The sequence below is a fragment of the Heterodontus francisci genome, chromosome 12 (assembly GCF_036365525.1).
Source record: "Heterodontus francisci isolate sHetFra1 chromosome 12, sHetFra1.hap1, whole genome shotgun sequence".
Taxonomy (NCBI): Eukaryota; Metazoa; Chordata; class Chondrichthyes; order Heterodontiformes; family Heterodontidae; genus Heterodontus; species Heterodontus francisci.
In genome coordinates this window covers 70870412-70886213 of record NC_090382.1, presented here as the reverse complement: position 1 = coordinate 70886213, position 15802 = coordinate 70870412, and the positions used below count along the sequence as shown (strand labels likewise).

General features: G+C 42.8%; 1 protein-coding gene across 1 annotated transcript in view; it reads right to left on the bottom strand.

Annotated features, from left to right (window-relative positions):
• The window catches only part of LOC137375707 (protein FAM13B-like), a 214896-nt gene that overhangs the window by 157643 nt on the left and 41451 nt on the right, over positions 1 to 15802 (bottom strand). Inside the window, exon 5 of the mRNA XM_068043092.1 lies at positions 4304 to 4478. Within this exon, the coding sequence (XP_067899193.1) occupies positions 4304 to 4478 (175 nt within the window). The remainder of the gene's footprint in view (positions 1 to 4303; positions 4479 to 15802) is intronic.

The following is a 15802-nucleotide window of genomic DNA, read 5'->3' as shown; positions in this document are numbered from 1 at the left end:
ATGCTCAAAGATTTAGGTTTAGCCATTGTTATCTTTCACGAAGAAAAAAGATTCAAAACCCTGTCCATTTTTTTCCCTTCTCTTCCTGAAAGTGTTAATCCCTTAGAGGTTTCACACACAACCTTGGTAGCTTGCTTAAATGACCATTATTTACAAACAAGCTAGATAGTGAGCAACTTGTAAGCTGTTCAACTGTGGATGACATGGCAGCCAAGGCTAACGCTGTTCTCATCTCACCTTCATCTAAAAGAAATCCAGCAGAGGTTCCAGAGTAGAAAATTCAGCAGCAGGTTCATGCACAATAGTCAGGAGCAGGAAAGCTGGTCATGTTTCCCTTCTATAATCGACTGTAGCATTCCAAGATGCTGCCTCAGCTGAGATTAGCTTATTCAGCATAAGCAGGGATTCAAACCTGGGACCTGCCTGATCTGTATGGCTCAGAAACTGTTTTTCTGTCTGAAGCAGTTTGGGAGTGTTGTTCTTCATTTATATGAAAAAGTTAGAAAAAAGACTTAATGGCAAACAGTCCCTGACTAACAAGATACCAAGCCTTTAAAGTTATTTAAAGAGACTGAGCGAGACCAGCACAGTTTAAAAGAGTAGCGGAGGTGCAAAGGAGCAAGACTGAGGAAGACCTGCAAAGGGACAAGCACCGGTGAGCACAAGTTCCAGCGGCTTAAAAGAGGGATACTCTCTCACCCTCACAGGGACAGCCAGAGAGTTCCACGACTGACATCACAGTTCAGAAAGTGACGTGTTGCAAGGGGAGGCAGCTGATTGGCAAGTAGGAACAGGTGGGTATTTCTACCCTTTTTTACTACTTTCAGCAGCTGAAGTAAATGTAAAGGTAGGGACTTCAGATTGTAGTAGGTAGCGTTTGGAGTGGAATAAGGTCCCTAACGTAATTAGTACTCTAAATTAAAAGGGAGTAACTAAGGAACTTAATCCAAGGGTAAGTCATGCTAGGAGAACTCAGCCCCGTGGCATGCTCCTCCTGCGCTATGTGGGAAATTTATTTTTTTATTTTATTTAGAGATACAGCACTGAAACAGGCCCTCTGGCCCGAGTCTGTGCCGACCATCAACCACCCATTTATACTAATCCTACACTAATTCCATATTCCTACCACATCCCCACCTGTCCCTATATTTCCCTACCACCTACCTATACTAGGGGCAATTTATAATGGCCAATTTACCTACCAACCTGCAAGTCTTTGGCATGCAGGAGGAAACCGGAGCACCCGAAGGCAACCCATGCAGACACAGGGAGAACTTGCAAACTCCACACAGGCAGTACCCAGAAATGAACCCGGGTCGCTGGAGCTGTGAGGCTACGGTGCTAACCACTGCGCCAGGGACATTTCCGGTGTCCCTAGCGACCATGTGTGCAGGAAGTGTGTCCAGCTGCAGCTACTGGCTGACCGCATTGCGCAGCTGGAGCTGTGGATGGATTCAGTGGAGCATCTGCGATGCTGAGGACGTTGTGGATAACACGTTTAGTAAGGTGGTCACACTGCAAGCAATGGCTGCACAGGCAGTAAAGGGATGGGTGACCACCAGGCAGAGTAGTAGGCGCAGGCAGGTAGTGCAGGAGTTCCCTGTGGCCATCCCCCTCTCAAACAGATATATCATTTTGAATACTGTTGTGGGGGATGGCCTCCCAGGGGAAAGCAGCAATAGCCAAGTTCGTGGCACCATGGATGGCTCTGCTGCACAGGAGGAGCAAAAAGACTGGGAGAGCCATAGCGACAGGAAATTCAATTGTAAGGGGAACAGACAGGCCTTTCTGTGGCCGCAAACGAGACTCCAGGATGGTATGTTGCCTCCCTGATGCTGGGGTCAAGAATATCTCGGAGCGGCTGCAGGACATTCTGAACGGAAAGGGCAAACAGCCAGTCGTCATGGTACATGGCGGTACCAACGACGTAGGTCGAAAAAGGGATTAGGTCCTGCAAGATGAATTTAAGGAGTTTGGAGCTAAATTAAAAAGCAGAACCTCAAAAAGGTAGCAATCGCAGGATTACATTCTGTACCGCGTGTTAGGTGAGTATAGGAACAGAGGAATAGACCAGATGAATGCGTGGTTGAAGAAATGGTGCAGGAGGGAGGGATTTAGGTTCTTCGGACATTGGCACCGGTTCTGGGGAAGGTGGAACCTGTACAAGCGGCACGGGTTACACCCAGGCAGGACCGGAACCGATGTTTGTGCAGGTGCAGTTGGGGAGGATTTAAACTAGAATGGCAGGGGGATGGTATGTTGGCCTTCATAGCAAGAGGATTCAAGTACAGCAGCAAGGATGTCTTGCTGCAATTATACAAGGTCTAATTGAGACCACACCTTGAGTATTGTGTGCAGTTTTGGTTTCCTTATTTGAGGAAGGATGTTCTTGCTATGGAGGGAGTGCAGCGAAGGTTCACCAGACAGATTCCTGGCAGGACTGATGTATGGAGAGAGATTGGGTCAATCAGGCTTGTATTCGCTAGAGTTTAGAAGAATGAGAGGGGATCTCATAGAAAACTATCAAATTCTAACAGGACTGGACAGACTAGATGCAGGAAGGATGTTCCCGATGGCGGGGGAGTCCAGAACCAGGGGTCATAGTCTAAGGATAAGGGGTAAGCCATTTAGACTGAGAGAAGGAGAGATTTCTTCACCCAGAGAGTGGTGAACCTGTGGAATTCTCTACCACGGAAAGCAGTTGAGGCCAAATTATTAAATATATTCAAGACAGAGTTAGATATAGTTCTTAGGGCTAAAGGGATCAAGGGATATGGGGACAAAGCGGGAACATATTGAGTTTGAATGATCAGCCATGATCTTATGGAATGGTGGAGCAGGCTCGAATGGCCTACCCCTACTCCTATTTTTCTATGTTTCTATGTGCAATTAAGCATTGGAGGGGAAGTAGTCTGAATTAAAACAACGTTTTCTGTTAAACCCAATTAACTATGCTGAAAAGCAGTGGGCAAGATTCCAATTAAACATGTTTATTTTTTGAAAACAAAAAACAAACGTTGAGCAGTTCAGAATGTGGATGTTGAGGCATTATTGGTTCTGCATAAGTTCAGCCTAAAGTGAATTAAAATTATTTGAGTTCAATTCTTCAGATGCTCTAATTTGAAAGGACTTTTTGGGCAATTTTTTTTTCAGTCTCCCAGGTTTGTCCTACTGCAACTTTGCCTCAATTCCAATCTAGAGCGCGCGCGAGAGCGAGCGCAAGAGAACCTTCTACTCTTATTTTTGATTTTCTTTCCCCTTTCATTCAACCTTTCCAATGTCAACATGATCCAGAATGCTGGTTGGTGTTGTGGACTTGTCCAACTAAGAAATTAGTCAGTTTTCAGCACAAGAGAGTGACCCTGAAGATGGCAAAGAATAGCCATGAGAATGATCACAAGCATCAGAGGACCAAGTTATCAGGAAAGAATGAAGAAACTTGAACTCATCAGCCTTGAAAGGAAGCAAGCAATAGGTAATGTCAGTGATATACAAGATAGCAAGCTGTAGAGAAAATAAATGACTCCTTTAACTCATGACTAAGTGACTTCCCTCCTCTGTATTGACCTTGCAATTTCTATTTGCAGCTTTACAATCATATTGTTGTGAGCTGGATGACACCTCCAACTAGCATTTATGTAATATCTTTAATATGGGGGGAAAAAAAGAGCCCAAATCGCAAACAAGTGAAACAATTGCCTTCCAATCCAACTTTCAAATGATTCAACATTTAACCCAACGTTGAGTTACTAATCAAAGTTACTACATAAAGCAATCAACAGTACTAAATTAGGCATTTGGTTCAAGTTTGGTAGTACAATTTATGATAAAACCAGAATCCTGACCAATGTTAAGTTCCTTTGCAAAATATTGTTCAAATATGATTGCATGCAGATGTTGAAAACTCAATCTCAAAAATATTCAAATCAGCAGTAATGTGAAAATTCCAGATATTTGTTTCATTAAAAATCTAGAACAGTCCACATTTAAAGCACAAAAATTTAAATCAAGCAGAAAGTTTTAATGTTTAACAAATGCAGTAAAAAAAAACTAAATGAATGTTTACATATATTGGCACTGTTTCGTTCATCTAATACCAACAGAAACCAAGTCAGATATGCAATCCCTCCCTTTCTTAGATATATCTCTATGAAAATTGGGATTTTGGTACGACAAGTGCAAACATTCTTTCAAAATCATTCAGGTGTGAAGATATTAAATTTCTGTACACAGGATATAAAGTTTTTAAAAATAGGTTTTTGAATAAGCATACAGTATACAAGTGAAAAAGTTTTACACTTACTGGAAAACATTCAGGCCAAATACAGCTGCAAGATTCCTTGAAGTCCACTTTTCTTCCTTTTGGAATGCTACCTTGACCAGGAATCTACAGAGGAACTTCAGGAGATTGTAGTTAACAGCTGGAAGCTCATCTAAGAAGCATTTCAACTTCCTTCCAAGTTCATCCTCAATATTGTCTGAAAATAAAGATAAAAGTTTTAATAAATGTACTTCATACATAAAAGTCATCTTGAGTTTGTATTAAAAAGCCACATTCTCTAAAAATGAACATTTCTGATAGTCTTTTTTTCCTTTGAAATATTTTAATCTGTATGAAGCCGATTTTAGGCGCTTTAAAACCAAATTCCTATTCTTTGTACACATGAAACAACCCATGTCACTCAGCTCCTTTGTCTCAATCAGTATACTCATTAAAGGAAATTTCCTGCTGGACCAGACTAATTTTAAGATATTACTTATAGCCAAGCAAACTTGTATGTAAAACATTACAGCAGATTTTGAATAAAGCCCAAGTCGTTTTCATAATATTTCTAGCATTGCCATCAAGGGACTGAGCAAATGCTAGCCTTATTCAATAAATAATTAAAGAGTAAGACAGGTTTTATTGGAGTCATTGTAGTTTTAAATTATAACCTGTAGGAATTTTGCCATCCATTGGAAAGGGGTGAGGGGAAATAAATGCATGCCCTTCATTCATTCACAAAGATGTTTAGAGACCTAAATGCTCAAAAACTCAGTGCAAAGAACTCATGCCCAGCATCAATAACGTTGTAGGGCTGGATTTTGTATTCCTGCCAGCGGGAGCAGCCACAGAAGGTGCGGAGCATGACAGCCATCCCCCTCGGGACCCACAATACCACGCAGATGTGATAATTTGGCGAGTGGCCGGTTTACATATTCACGATGGCTGTCCCCCAATCACATGGCGGGGTGCAGCCTCGGCGACACCGTTCACGGTGTCGCCTGTTGGAGGAACAGGTGCTGGCACCATTTTTAAGACTGCCAGCCCTACAAACTGTGTTTCTTAACGCAAAGTTCACCACTTCCCACCACCCCCCCCTCCCCCGCCAGCATCACACCCATCAGAATGCAGGGTTCCCCCCACCTTACGCTCCCACCCACCAGAGCACAGTGTTTCCCCCCACCCCACCACCACCACAATCACAGTGCAGGGCTCCCTCGCCACCAACCCCCCGCTCCACCCCTCACCCATCAGAGTGCAGGGCTCCCCTCACCCCCTTACACCCGCACCCATCAGAGTGCAGAGTTCGCCCTTCCCTACCTCGGTGGCGCCAGCTTTCCCTGGACAGGAAATTGAAGGTGCATGAGTGCCATTCGTCGTGCTGAGGATCGGAAACTGAAGGGAATATCGCTGCAGTTTAGATTTTAAATTGATGCAAATATGTTATTTAAATATGCCAAGTCGGGTCTCGTCACACAGTGGCGGAGGGGCCACCACGGAGCTTTCCCATCACCGGGAAGATTGGGCCCAATCACAGCGTCAGATTCCATGGCGGCCGCTACCACTCTGATTTTCTGGCCCCCCACCACTGAACCCAACTTGGGGCTGGGAACAAAAATCCAGCCCTTCGAGTTATTGAGATGTCTTGTACTAAAGTTGTGGGTAAATGCAACCCTTCACATGCTGCTCAAAGAGGTGGTTGTTGAACAAGTAGGATAAGCTCAGACTTTGCCTTGTAAGCCTTAATTTGCCAAGCATTTACCACAAGATGCTCCCATTAACCAATTTTCTATCCTTTAGCATGAATTGTTATACAAGATAAAATAAGTAACTGTCAAGATTGAATATCTGTCATTCTATCCATGAAAATATATTTCTTCTCCAATTAAAGTAGTTGAAACAATAGCACAGGCAAATCAAACTCAGATACAATTCTAGGCACAGCAGGACAGATCAAATGAGGTCCAAGAACGGTCTTGTCGGCTCAATAAGACATCCATCCACTTTGTTCAGTTTGTTAACTATTTTTACTGAAACAGTAAATTGTTTTGAACGGACAAAACTTAAGCTGACACAAACCCATAGATTGAAACGGTTTGTTCAGAATGGAATTTAAATTCCAATTAGGAAACACCCCAGTAATGAAAGACTACATATTCCAGGTATTTGCACGAATCTGGACACCTAAAACCAACATTTCCAAATGTTGGCAATAGACAAACAGCAGGATCAGAGACTCTCACTGAAGGCGATATAATGATTTAGCAGAATTGGCACATATGTAACAGTTGGCATATAACATAGAACATAACTTAAATCTATGCCCCCTGGTTAAGATGCAGGAGGTTTAGAGCGGATTTGAGGAAAAAAAATTTCACCCAGAGGGTGGCTGGAATCTGGAACGCACTGCCTGAAGAGGTGGTAGAGGCAGGACCCCTCAACATTTAGTAAGTATTTAGATGAACACTCGAAACCCCACAGCATACAAGGCTACGGGCCAAGTGCTGGAAAATGGGATTAGAATAGTTAGGTGCTTGATGGCCGGCACAGACATGATGGGCCGAAGGCCCGTTTCTGTGCTGTATAACTCTATTCCAGCCTAAAAGAGTGGACCTTTCACCAATGGGCATAACATTCCCATTTCTTCAAAGCATATAGTCTCCTAAAATCCTGTAAAAAGTAGCAATTATCAATTGCTAAAATGGTTATTCCTCTAGATTCATGTTATTCAGACACATTCCATCTGACTAACCATTTCAAAGACTGGAGAATTTCTCTGTAGGCAACTTTGATGAACTAGTCAATACGAAAAAGTTAATTTTAAAATTCTCATCCTGGTTTTCAAACTCCTCTATGGCCTTGCTCCTTCCCATCTCTAACCCCCCCCCCACCCCACACTCTCAAACCTCAGATATCTGTGCTCCTCTAATTCTGGCCTCCTGAGCATCCTCGATTTTAACTGCTCTCCTACTGGTGGCCGTGCTTCAGCTGCCTAGGCCCTAAGTTCTGGAATTCCCTCCCTAAAGCTTTCCGCCCCTCTACTTCCATTAATACACTCCTGAGAACCTACCATTTCGACCAAGCTTTTGGCCATCTGCCCTAATATTGCTTCATATGGCTCGGTGTCAATTTTTGTTTGATAATGTTCCTGTGAAATGCCTTGGTATGTTTTATATTGTTAAAGACACTATATATAAGCAAGCTGTTGTGGTAGTAAAGATTAGAGATTTTGAGAACCACACACTCCTTTGCGCCCTCTATGCATTTTGCAAATGATCATTGCTGCAAAAGGAAAGGCATAAAGAAACCTTTTCATTGTACAAGGACTACTGCCTGGTTGTGTCTGAACTTGCATCAAAATTTAAAAGCACCTTATTCTGAAAAGTAGCCAAGAGCTTTGTCTGCAAACTGACACCTATCAAAATCTACAACTTCATCTTCCACCAATGCAAGATGCTAGATTGACAAACCTATAGAATTCACCCAATACTAAAGTCTCTTTTCCAAAGCACAGCACTCTGGAGTGCATCCTGTCCTGCTTGGCATACTGAACGCAAATGGCATTGTTGGGTCTACACATGTGCTCAAATTCAAAAAAGAGTCTCTTATGTGCAAGGTATGACAGGATTCTACAAAAGAATGATTTTGCATTTATATAGCGCCTTTCATGACCTCCGGATGTCTCAAAGCACTTTACAGCCAATTAAGTACTTTTGAAGTATAGAAGTATAGTCACTGTTAAAACGTAGGACACAAGACAGCCAATTTGCTAACATGGTCCCACAAACAGCAATGAGATAACGGCCAGATATAATCTGTTTTAGCGATGCTAATTGAGGAAATAAATATTGCCCAAGACACTGAGAATTTCCCTGCTCTCCTATGAAATGTCATGGGTGATTTTGCATCAACCCGAGTGGGCAGATGGGCCCTTAATTTAACGTTTCATCCAAAGATGCACCTACAACAGTGTACAACTTCCTCAGTACTGCACTAAAGTGTCAGTCTAGATCATGTACTCAATCGCTGGAATGGGAATTGAACAAACAACCTTAACTGAGAACAGATAACCATTCTAAATTAGTTTCCCCATGAGGCAGCATTGGTCACCAATGCTAATGACTGGCAGCAGCTTCATTCAAAACTCTACCAAAATGCTGGGACTTGATCACAGTTAGTGGTTACATGTGACCACTTAGATTAGGCAAGAATGTCTTAGAAATCAATGTGCAGAAGGTTCATGAGCATTTTTACTCTTGGCAGCCATCAGGACTATAATACTAAAAAAAACAGCAAGGAAATACTGCATCCACATCATAGACCCAACAGGCCCCTTCCTGTAAGAAAATCAAAATACTGCAGATGTTGGAAATTTGAAATAAAAACAAAGTGCTGGAAATACTCAGCAGGTCTGACAGCATCTGTGGAGAGAGAAGCAGAGTTAACGCTTCATGTCTGTGACCTTTCATCAGTACAGGCCCCTTTCCGCTTGAATAATCATGCAAATTCTTAAAGTCCTGAGCTTCCAAAGCAAGCAGCTCCCTAGCGTCATGCATTAAAAAGGAATTGAACTAAAGCTATGGTCCCTGATATGAACGAGTAGGTTCAGAGTCGGAGGGCAGGTGAAGCAGGAGGAGGATGATTACATGTACAAAAAGAAAATTCAGTAGCTCTGGATTCCTAATTTCAACTTGATTGCCTAATTACATTTTTCCTTCCAGGTTTTTTTTCTCTCCAAGCTGCAACAGCACATGTGATGCACACTTAATGATGCAAACTGAATTCAATATTTAAAGGACCAATGCAAAAACAGAACTGGGAGCAGCTAGGAGGATTTGGAAAACAAGGAGAGCCTGTGAACATAGATTCAGGAAGACCAAGGTCAGCACCGCACTGGGATTTAATGACGTTTCCCTTGACTTACTGCTGGATGTAGTTAGGAGCAGGAGAGAGATAATTTTCCTAGCAATGGGAGGAACAACCCTGCTGCTGTCATAAACAAGGTGGCAGTGGAAGTAGCTGAGCAGCAGGAGCATTGCGCCTTGGTCCTGGCTACAGGGCAAGAGGAGCTTTAATGACTTAACCAGATGAGGAAGAGTACAGTTGCTGATTCACCTACATCCTGTGGTGCACAACAGACCATCCCACTTCACCATCTTGCCAAGTGTGCTCCATTGCAATATTTCTCATACTCACAAATTTCAATAGTGCACATCTTTCACTTTTCATTTTGTACTTCCCCATCTCTCCATTTATCCATCCAACGTTGCCAATCCGTATACAACATGATGCTTCTGTCCCGATAGTCACCCTCATTGAACGTATGCATCTATTGGACCTTCATTCACACAGGTGTGTTCTTTCACCCCTTATGCGAGAACAGTGCACAAAACCCAAGGGAGAGGTAAACGACTGGAGGTGGTCCCCCACAAACTTTGCACCTCTCAGCTAGAGGCGGCAGCCATGGAGATAAGTGGCACATCTGCGTGAATTTGCAGATGTCTAGTGACATTAAAAATATTTGATGCACATGCTGACTTTATTTCAATGACTGAACTATAAGCAGCTAAGCATGGTCAAGATTGTTACTTTGCCAGACCCAGTTCATTTCCATAATAATAAATAAAAGCAAAATCTGCAGATGCTGGAAATCTGAAATAAAACGAAAAAGCGCTGGAAACAGAGATCTGGCAGCAGCTGTGGAGAGAGAAGTTGAGTTAATGTTTCAGGTCAGTGACCTTTCATCAGAACTGGCAAAAGTTAGAAATGCAACAGGTTTTGAGCAAATAAAGTGGGGATGGAGCAAAAGAGCAAATGGGAAGGTGTTGATAGGACAGAGGGTCAGAGAATAATTAACAAGGAGATCATGAGGCAAGGACAAAAAGAGTGTGTTAATGGTGTGGTGAAATACAAAGTGTTAGTGCAGAGAGGGTATTAAATGGCAGAATAATGAAAGCCATAGCCAAAAGCAAAATATGAAAAAAAAAGTGGACACATGGTAAAAAAAAGTGTAATGATGAAACAAACTAAAATAAAATGAAATAAAAATTAAAAATACAAAGAAAAACTAAACAAAAAAAAGGGGGCAGTCATGCTCTGAAATTATTGAACTCAATGTTCAGTCCGGTAGGCTGTAGCGTGCCTAATTGGTAAAATGAGGTGCTGTTCCTTGAGCTTGCATTGATGTTCGATGGAACACTGCAGCAATCCCAGGACAGAGATGTGGGCATTAGAGCAGGGGAGGAGGGGGGAGGGGTGTTGAAATGTCAAGCGACAGGAAGCACAGTGTCATGTTTTCGGATTGAGCAGAGGTGTTCCACATAGTGGTCACCCAATCTCCCCAATATAGAGGAGACCGCATTGTGAGCAGCAAATACAGTATACTTTTTTTTTCTTTGGCCTCCTTATCTCGAGAGACAACGGGCAAGCGCCTGGAGGTGGTCAGTGGTGTGTGGAGCAGCGTCTGGAGTGGCTATAAAGGCCAATTCTAGAGTGACAGGCTCTTCCGCAGGTGCTGCAGAAATTACAGTATACTAAATTGAAAGTAGTACAAGCAAATCGCTGCTTCACCTGAAAGGAGTGTTTGGGGCCTTGGATAGCGAGGAGAGTTCATTTCCATTTCTTTTGTCTGCTTGCACCTTCACGCATAGAGCAATTATCTGCAAACATGCCGGTCAACAATTCTGCAGAGGAGCACATTCCTTCCAAGGGTGCACCGCCACAGGACATCCAGCCACTCTCTAGCTCAAATACTCGCACTTCAGTGAGTTCAGTTAAATAGTTAGTTGGTTTTTCACCTTGTGATTCACAGTTCACACACTGGTGGCAGGGCCAGCTGTGGAGTATCTGCATTGTGATGGTGGGGCAGGGGTCAATCCTCACCAAGCTCTGCTCAGCTTGACGGATTCTAAACGTGAGGGGGCATCATTGAGGAAAGAGGAGATGCTGGCCAATGTACTGGCCAATGTGTCTCGCGCACACTCCACAATAGCAAAGATGATGGAGGAGGTTATCTCTAACAGTATTAGACTGGTGCAAGAGTAATTGCAAGAATGTCTGTCATGCAGTAAGTGGCCTCCAGCACGGAGCTTCAAGCAAGGTTCTCTAATCAATCAGTCGATGCTTGGAATGACCACAGCTGTGCATGAGATGTCCGCCACTTTAAACAGGGTGACAGGTACCTTATCTGTGACATTCCAACAGGTTGTTGATCTGTGCAATGCTCCTTTCCAGAAAAGTAGAAGTGAAGCAGCACTGGCCTTGGAGGGGGTTAGTGCCAAAATGAGACAGACATTGGAACCCCACTCAAAGCATTTACACTTCTCACCTGTTCCACCCCCCCCACAAACCCCGAGCCATTAACAGATATGCTGCCTTGTCGCCCAATGGCAGTCTGCCCCTGCACATGGGCAGGTGGAGCATTCTTTGTCAAGGCCCTCAGGTACTACAAGACTCAGTGGTCACAGACTGAAAGCAACTAAGCAGAGCAAGGATCTAAGCAGTCTGTCTCGATGTCTGCCAAAGCCAAAGGGAGTATATCACACCTGAGCAGTAGGAAGTTGGAGAGACAGCTACTGTAGTTCATCAAGGACAAACATAGGTATTTAACAAAATGTTATGTTGTTAACATCCCTTTTTTAAAAAAGGGACATAAAATGCTTCCCCATTTTTATGATCCCCATGGAAATGACAAGCTAAAAGAATCCAATCCACTGACTGACCTCCATTTCCAAGGGAAAAAACAAAAATGGACAAGGTTTAACTTTTATAAAGTTTACTTTAACACTCAAACCAAAACCAACAAAAATTAAACATGAACAATTAAATCAGTCAACATATAGTTTAATGATCAGATGCAAATATAGATTTCGCGAGTCTTTTGGGCAATCTTCTCTGCAAAACTAGAACCAAAGTCCTTCAGGTCTTTGAATTTTTCAAATAGATCTCCAGATCCTGCCTTTCAAGGTGTAAATGCCGATTTCCATTCGATGGCAGTTTCCTTGCAATCCGAACTCCACCGATACTGTCGCCACCAAAACTGCATACCCTTCCAGAACTTCCGCAAATTGGCTCTCAACAGTCTTGATGATGTAGCTCCAATGGTGTCGCCTTAGTAACTCTAAGTCACCAAAAACAGGTGTAGTAACTTGAATTTTACAAGGGCCAACTCCCAAAAAACAGTTTCCAATTACAGCAGCTGGTCTCTTTAAAACAACCTCACCTTGCTGCTTGCTTCAACACACACCCAGCTATAATCTTGTAAATTGAAACTGGAACTCCAGTCAATGTCTCTGGTCACACCTCTGATCCTACGACTGTTTTTACTTTTCCATTTCGGTCTTCTCCAGAACACTGAAGCTTTCAGTTTCCTTTTCCAGTAAATGGAGAAAAAATAAGCTTTGAATCCAAAGTCAGTGCTCTAAGCAGTACATTCAAACGGGTCAACTGTTCAGACAGCAGTCTGCACACACTGACGCCATCACACCTTCTTGGCTATTGCACCCTGCGTGCCAACTCACCTTTTTAGTTGCTTCATGAATGTTAATACATGACAGGAAAAATTTAGGGATATGCAATGGATGTATGGTTGATTGAAGGACTGGTTTGTGCAGCTTTACAGGGGTGGGGGGAGAAATGTTAGTAGTGATAGTGGGTCAGGGATTTCATTTTTAATTTTTTTTTCCTGCGCGTATCACTAGCTGAACCTTCAAGCTATTAGGGCACCCTTGGCAGCAATATAAGTGGCTAGTTTGACAATGGGTACCCCATCAACATATTGCTAGTCTTCCTCATCCTCTTCAGTGCTTTGATCAGACGATTGGCGAGCACCTTGGGCACTCTCCAACTCTAATCCACTCTGCGTTATGCATCCCTCTCAGCCATCCATAGCACGGTGTGGTAATCGCCATCATCTACCTCATCCAAAGTCCCATCAAGAAATCCATGGTGTCCCATGTCCTGATATTGTTCATTTGAAATCCTCCAATCTTCCGAAACACATCTATGACCCGAAGAAGCTAAGAAAACAGCTGAGCCTGCATTTATAATTGGACAATCAGAACTTTAAACACCACGACAATGCTCAATTTCACCTCCATTTCATTGGCAAGTTTCCCCAAGGTCAGGATACTCATGCTGGTGCTGTTAATTACAAATCCCTGTTGAAATTTCTTCAAATGCACCTCACATTATATGACAATGATCAACCTGCATGCGATAACGATTGCCCTACCTTAGATGAGGTTACGGTACGCAGTCAAATGCGTCTTTGTAAACCTGGAAATGGGCATGTTGGAGGTTGGGACCAGGTTTGAGAGTTTTACAATTTTTTAGCTCCCCACCCAACCACAACCACCTGTCCTTGGGGGTTAAAATTCTCCCCTATTAATTTCAAATCTTGCTGTCAACATCAGGCCTAAAAAAGAAACATTGCATTCATTTCATGGACCATCTGATTGATGAACAAATGTTTCCTGATGGGAGAGAGGATCGCTCATTATCTAGCAGCAGGCCCCTATAAATCACTCTATTGTATTACAATCATTCCTGCAATATATCACTAACATATTATGACCTAGAAGCATCATTAAATTTCACTCCCTTACTTACATACATGCAAACATACAAATGTTGGACCTTGTGCTGCAGACAACTGGAATTTCTCCCAATCACAAATTCCAGCAGTGCTCCAATTAGCTACAATGTACTAACCCATAAATGGTGCTGTACCAACCAGTCTAAGTATTGATAAACAGATAAGCCCCAATAAAGTTGCAGGTTGCATCAAACCAGTATAAAAAACTCAAAATTGAGCTGGATGGACCATTCAGCTGCACCCGAGGCATCAAATTCACACAAGACAAAGGCACACCCAGTCAGCACTGCAAAGTCCTCTTCACTATCAGGGGACGGGTGCCAAAGCTGGGAGAGCTAACCCACAGACCAGTTAAGCAAAAGCCTGACACAGGGATACTTACAGAATCATACCAATCATTAAACATCTTTGACTCCTTCACCACCACCCGTGGATACATCCTGTCCCACCAGCAGGGCAGACCCATCAGAGTTGGACACACCAAGGTACTAGGTATGGGCAACCTCAGTGACATCAGACCCCTCCCCCCCCCCCCACCCGAAGTGTCAAAGGTTCAGCTAAAACAAGGGCAAGAAAACCTCTTGCTGATTACCACCTACCAATCTCCCTCTGTCCATGAAACAGTACTCCTCCATGTTCAGCACCAAAAGCTAGTTAACTCCAATGGCAGTATCAGGATTTTAAGCAATTGGAATTTCAAGGGGGAAAAAAAAATCTTCAAAATGATCCCCCTTCATTCTCTCCTTTACTCATCCAGTAGACAGTTTAGATTTAATTACATAGAAAGTGATGAATGTGCAGAGTGAACTGCTCCTGAAGGAAGGCAGGTAGTCAGTCATACAGCACAGAAATCGGCCCTTCGGCCCATGGTGTCCATGCCGGCCATCAAGCACCTATCTATTTTAATCCCATTTTCCAGCACTTGGCCCGTAGCCTTGTATGCTATGGCATTTAAAGTGCTCATCTAGATACTTCTGAAATGTCATGAGGGTTCCTGCCTCTACCACCCCTTCAGGCAGTGTGTTCTTGATTCCAACCACCCTCTGGGTGAAATTTTTTTTCCTCAAATCCCCTCTAAACCTCCTGCCACTTACCTTAAATCTATGCCCCCTAGTTATTGACACCTCTGCTAAGGGAAAAAAGTTTCTTCCTATCTACGCCCCTCATAATTTTGTATACCTCAATCAGGTTCCCCCCTCAGCCTTCTCTGCTCTAAAGAAAACAACCCTAGCCTATCCAGTCTCTTCATAGCTGAAGTGCTTCAGCCCAGGCAACATCCTGGTGAATCTACTCTACACCTCTCCAGTGCAATCACATCCTTCCTATAGTGTGGTAACCAGAACTGTACACAGTACTCCAGCTGTGGCCTAACTAGCGTTTTATACAGCTAAATTAGTAAATTAGAGAGAGAAAATGCAACAAACAGCAATTTACTATTTTGCAGAATCAGTCTGATTGACCATTGTTTTTTTTAATCCCCAAAACCCATACATTCTTACATGCCAATCCTCTCTCTCGTCGCATGAACTCTTTGCTCGTCAACAATATTAAGAACATTTTATATCAACTTGCCTGAAACTAGATTTTTAAAAAAACAAAACATTAACTAGTGAATGAAAAATGTCGAGAGAGGGCTCACGTAGTATTATACTTCCACTTAACTGTGTAAAAAAAAAAATCAGTCTGAACCAGTTTTGAGACACTCACCAAAGAGCTGTCTATTTTTCTCAGCAAAAATTCTACAAGGAGCTACAGGCTGAGTTAATTGCCTAAGGAGGGAAAAAAAGCTTTTTTTTTTTGAGGAGACCATTTGTATTGAAGGTTGCAAAACTCCATTTCTTTACTTCCAAGCTAGGAAGTAATTTGCTTCAAGATTGAATCTCTTAACTGATTGCGTTTTCTGGAATTCGAAGTAAAGCTTCGACTGAGGGACTGTCAGTTTT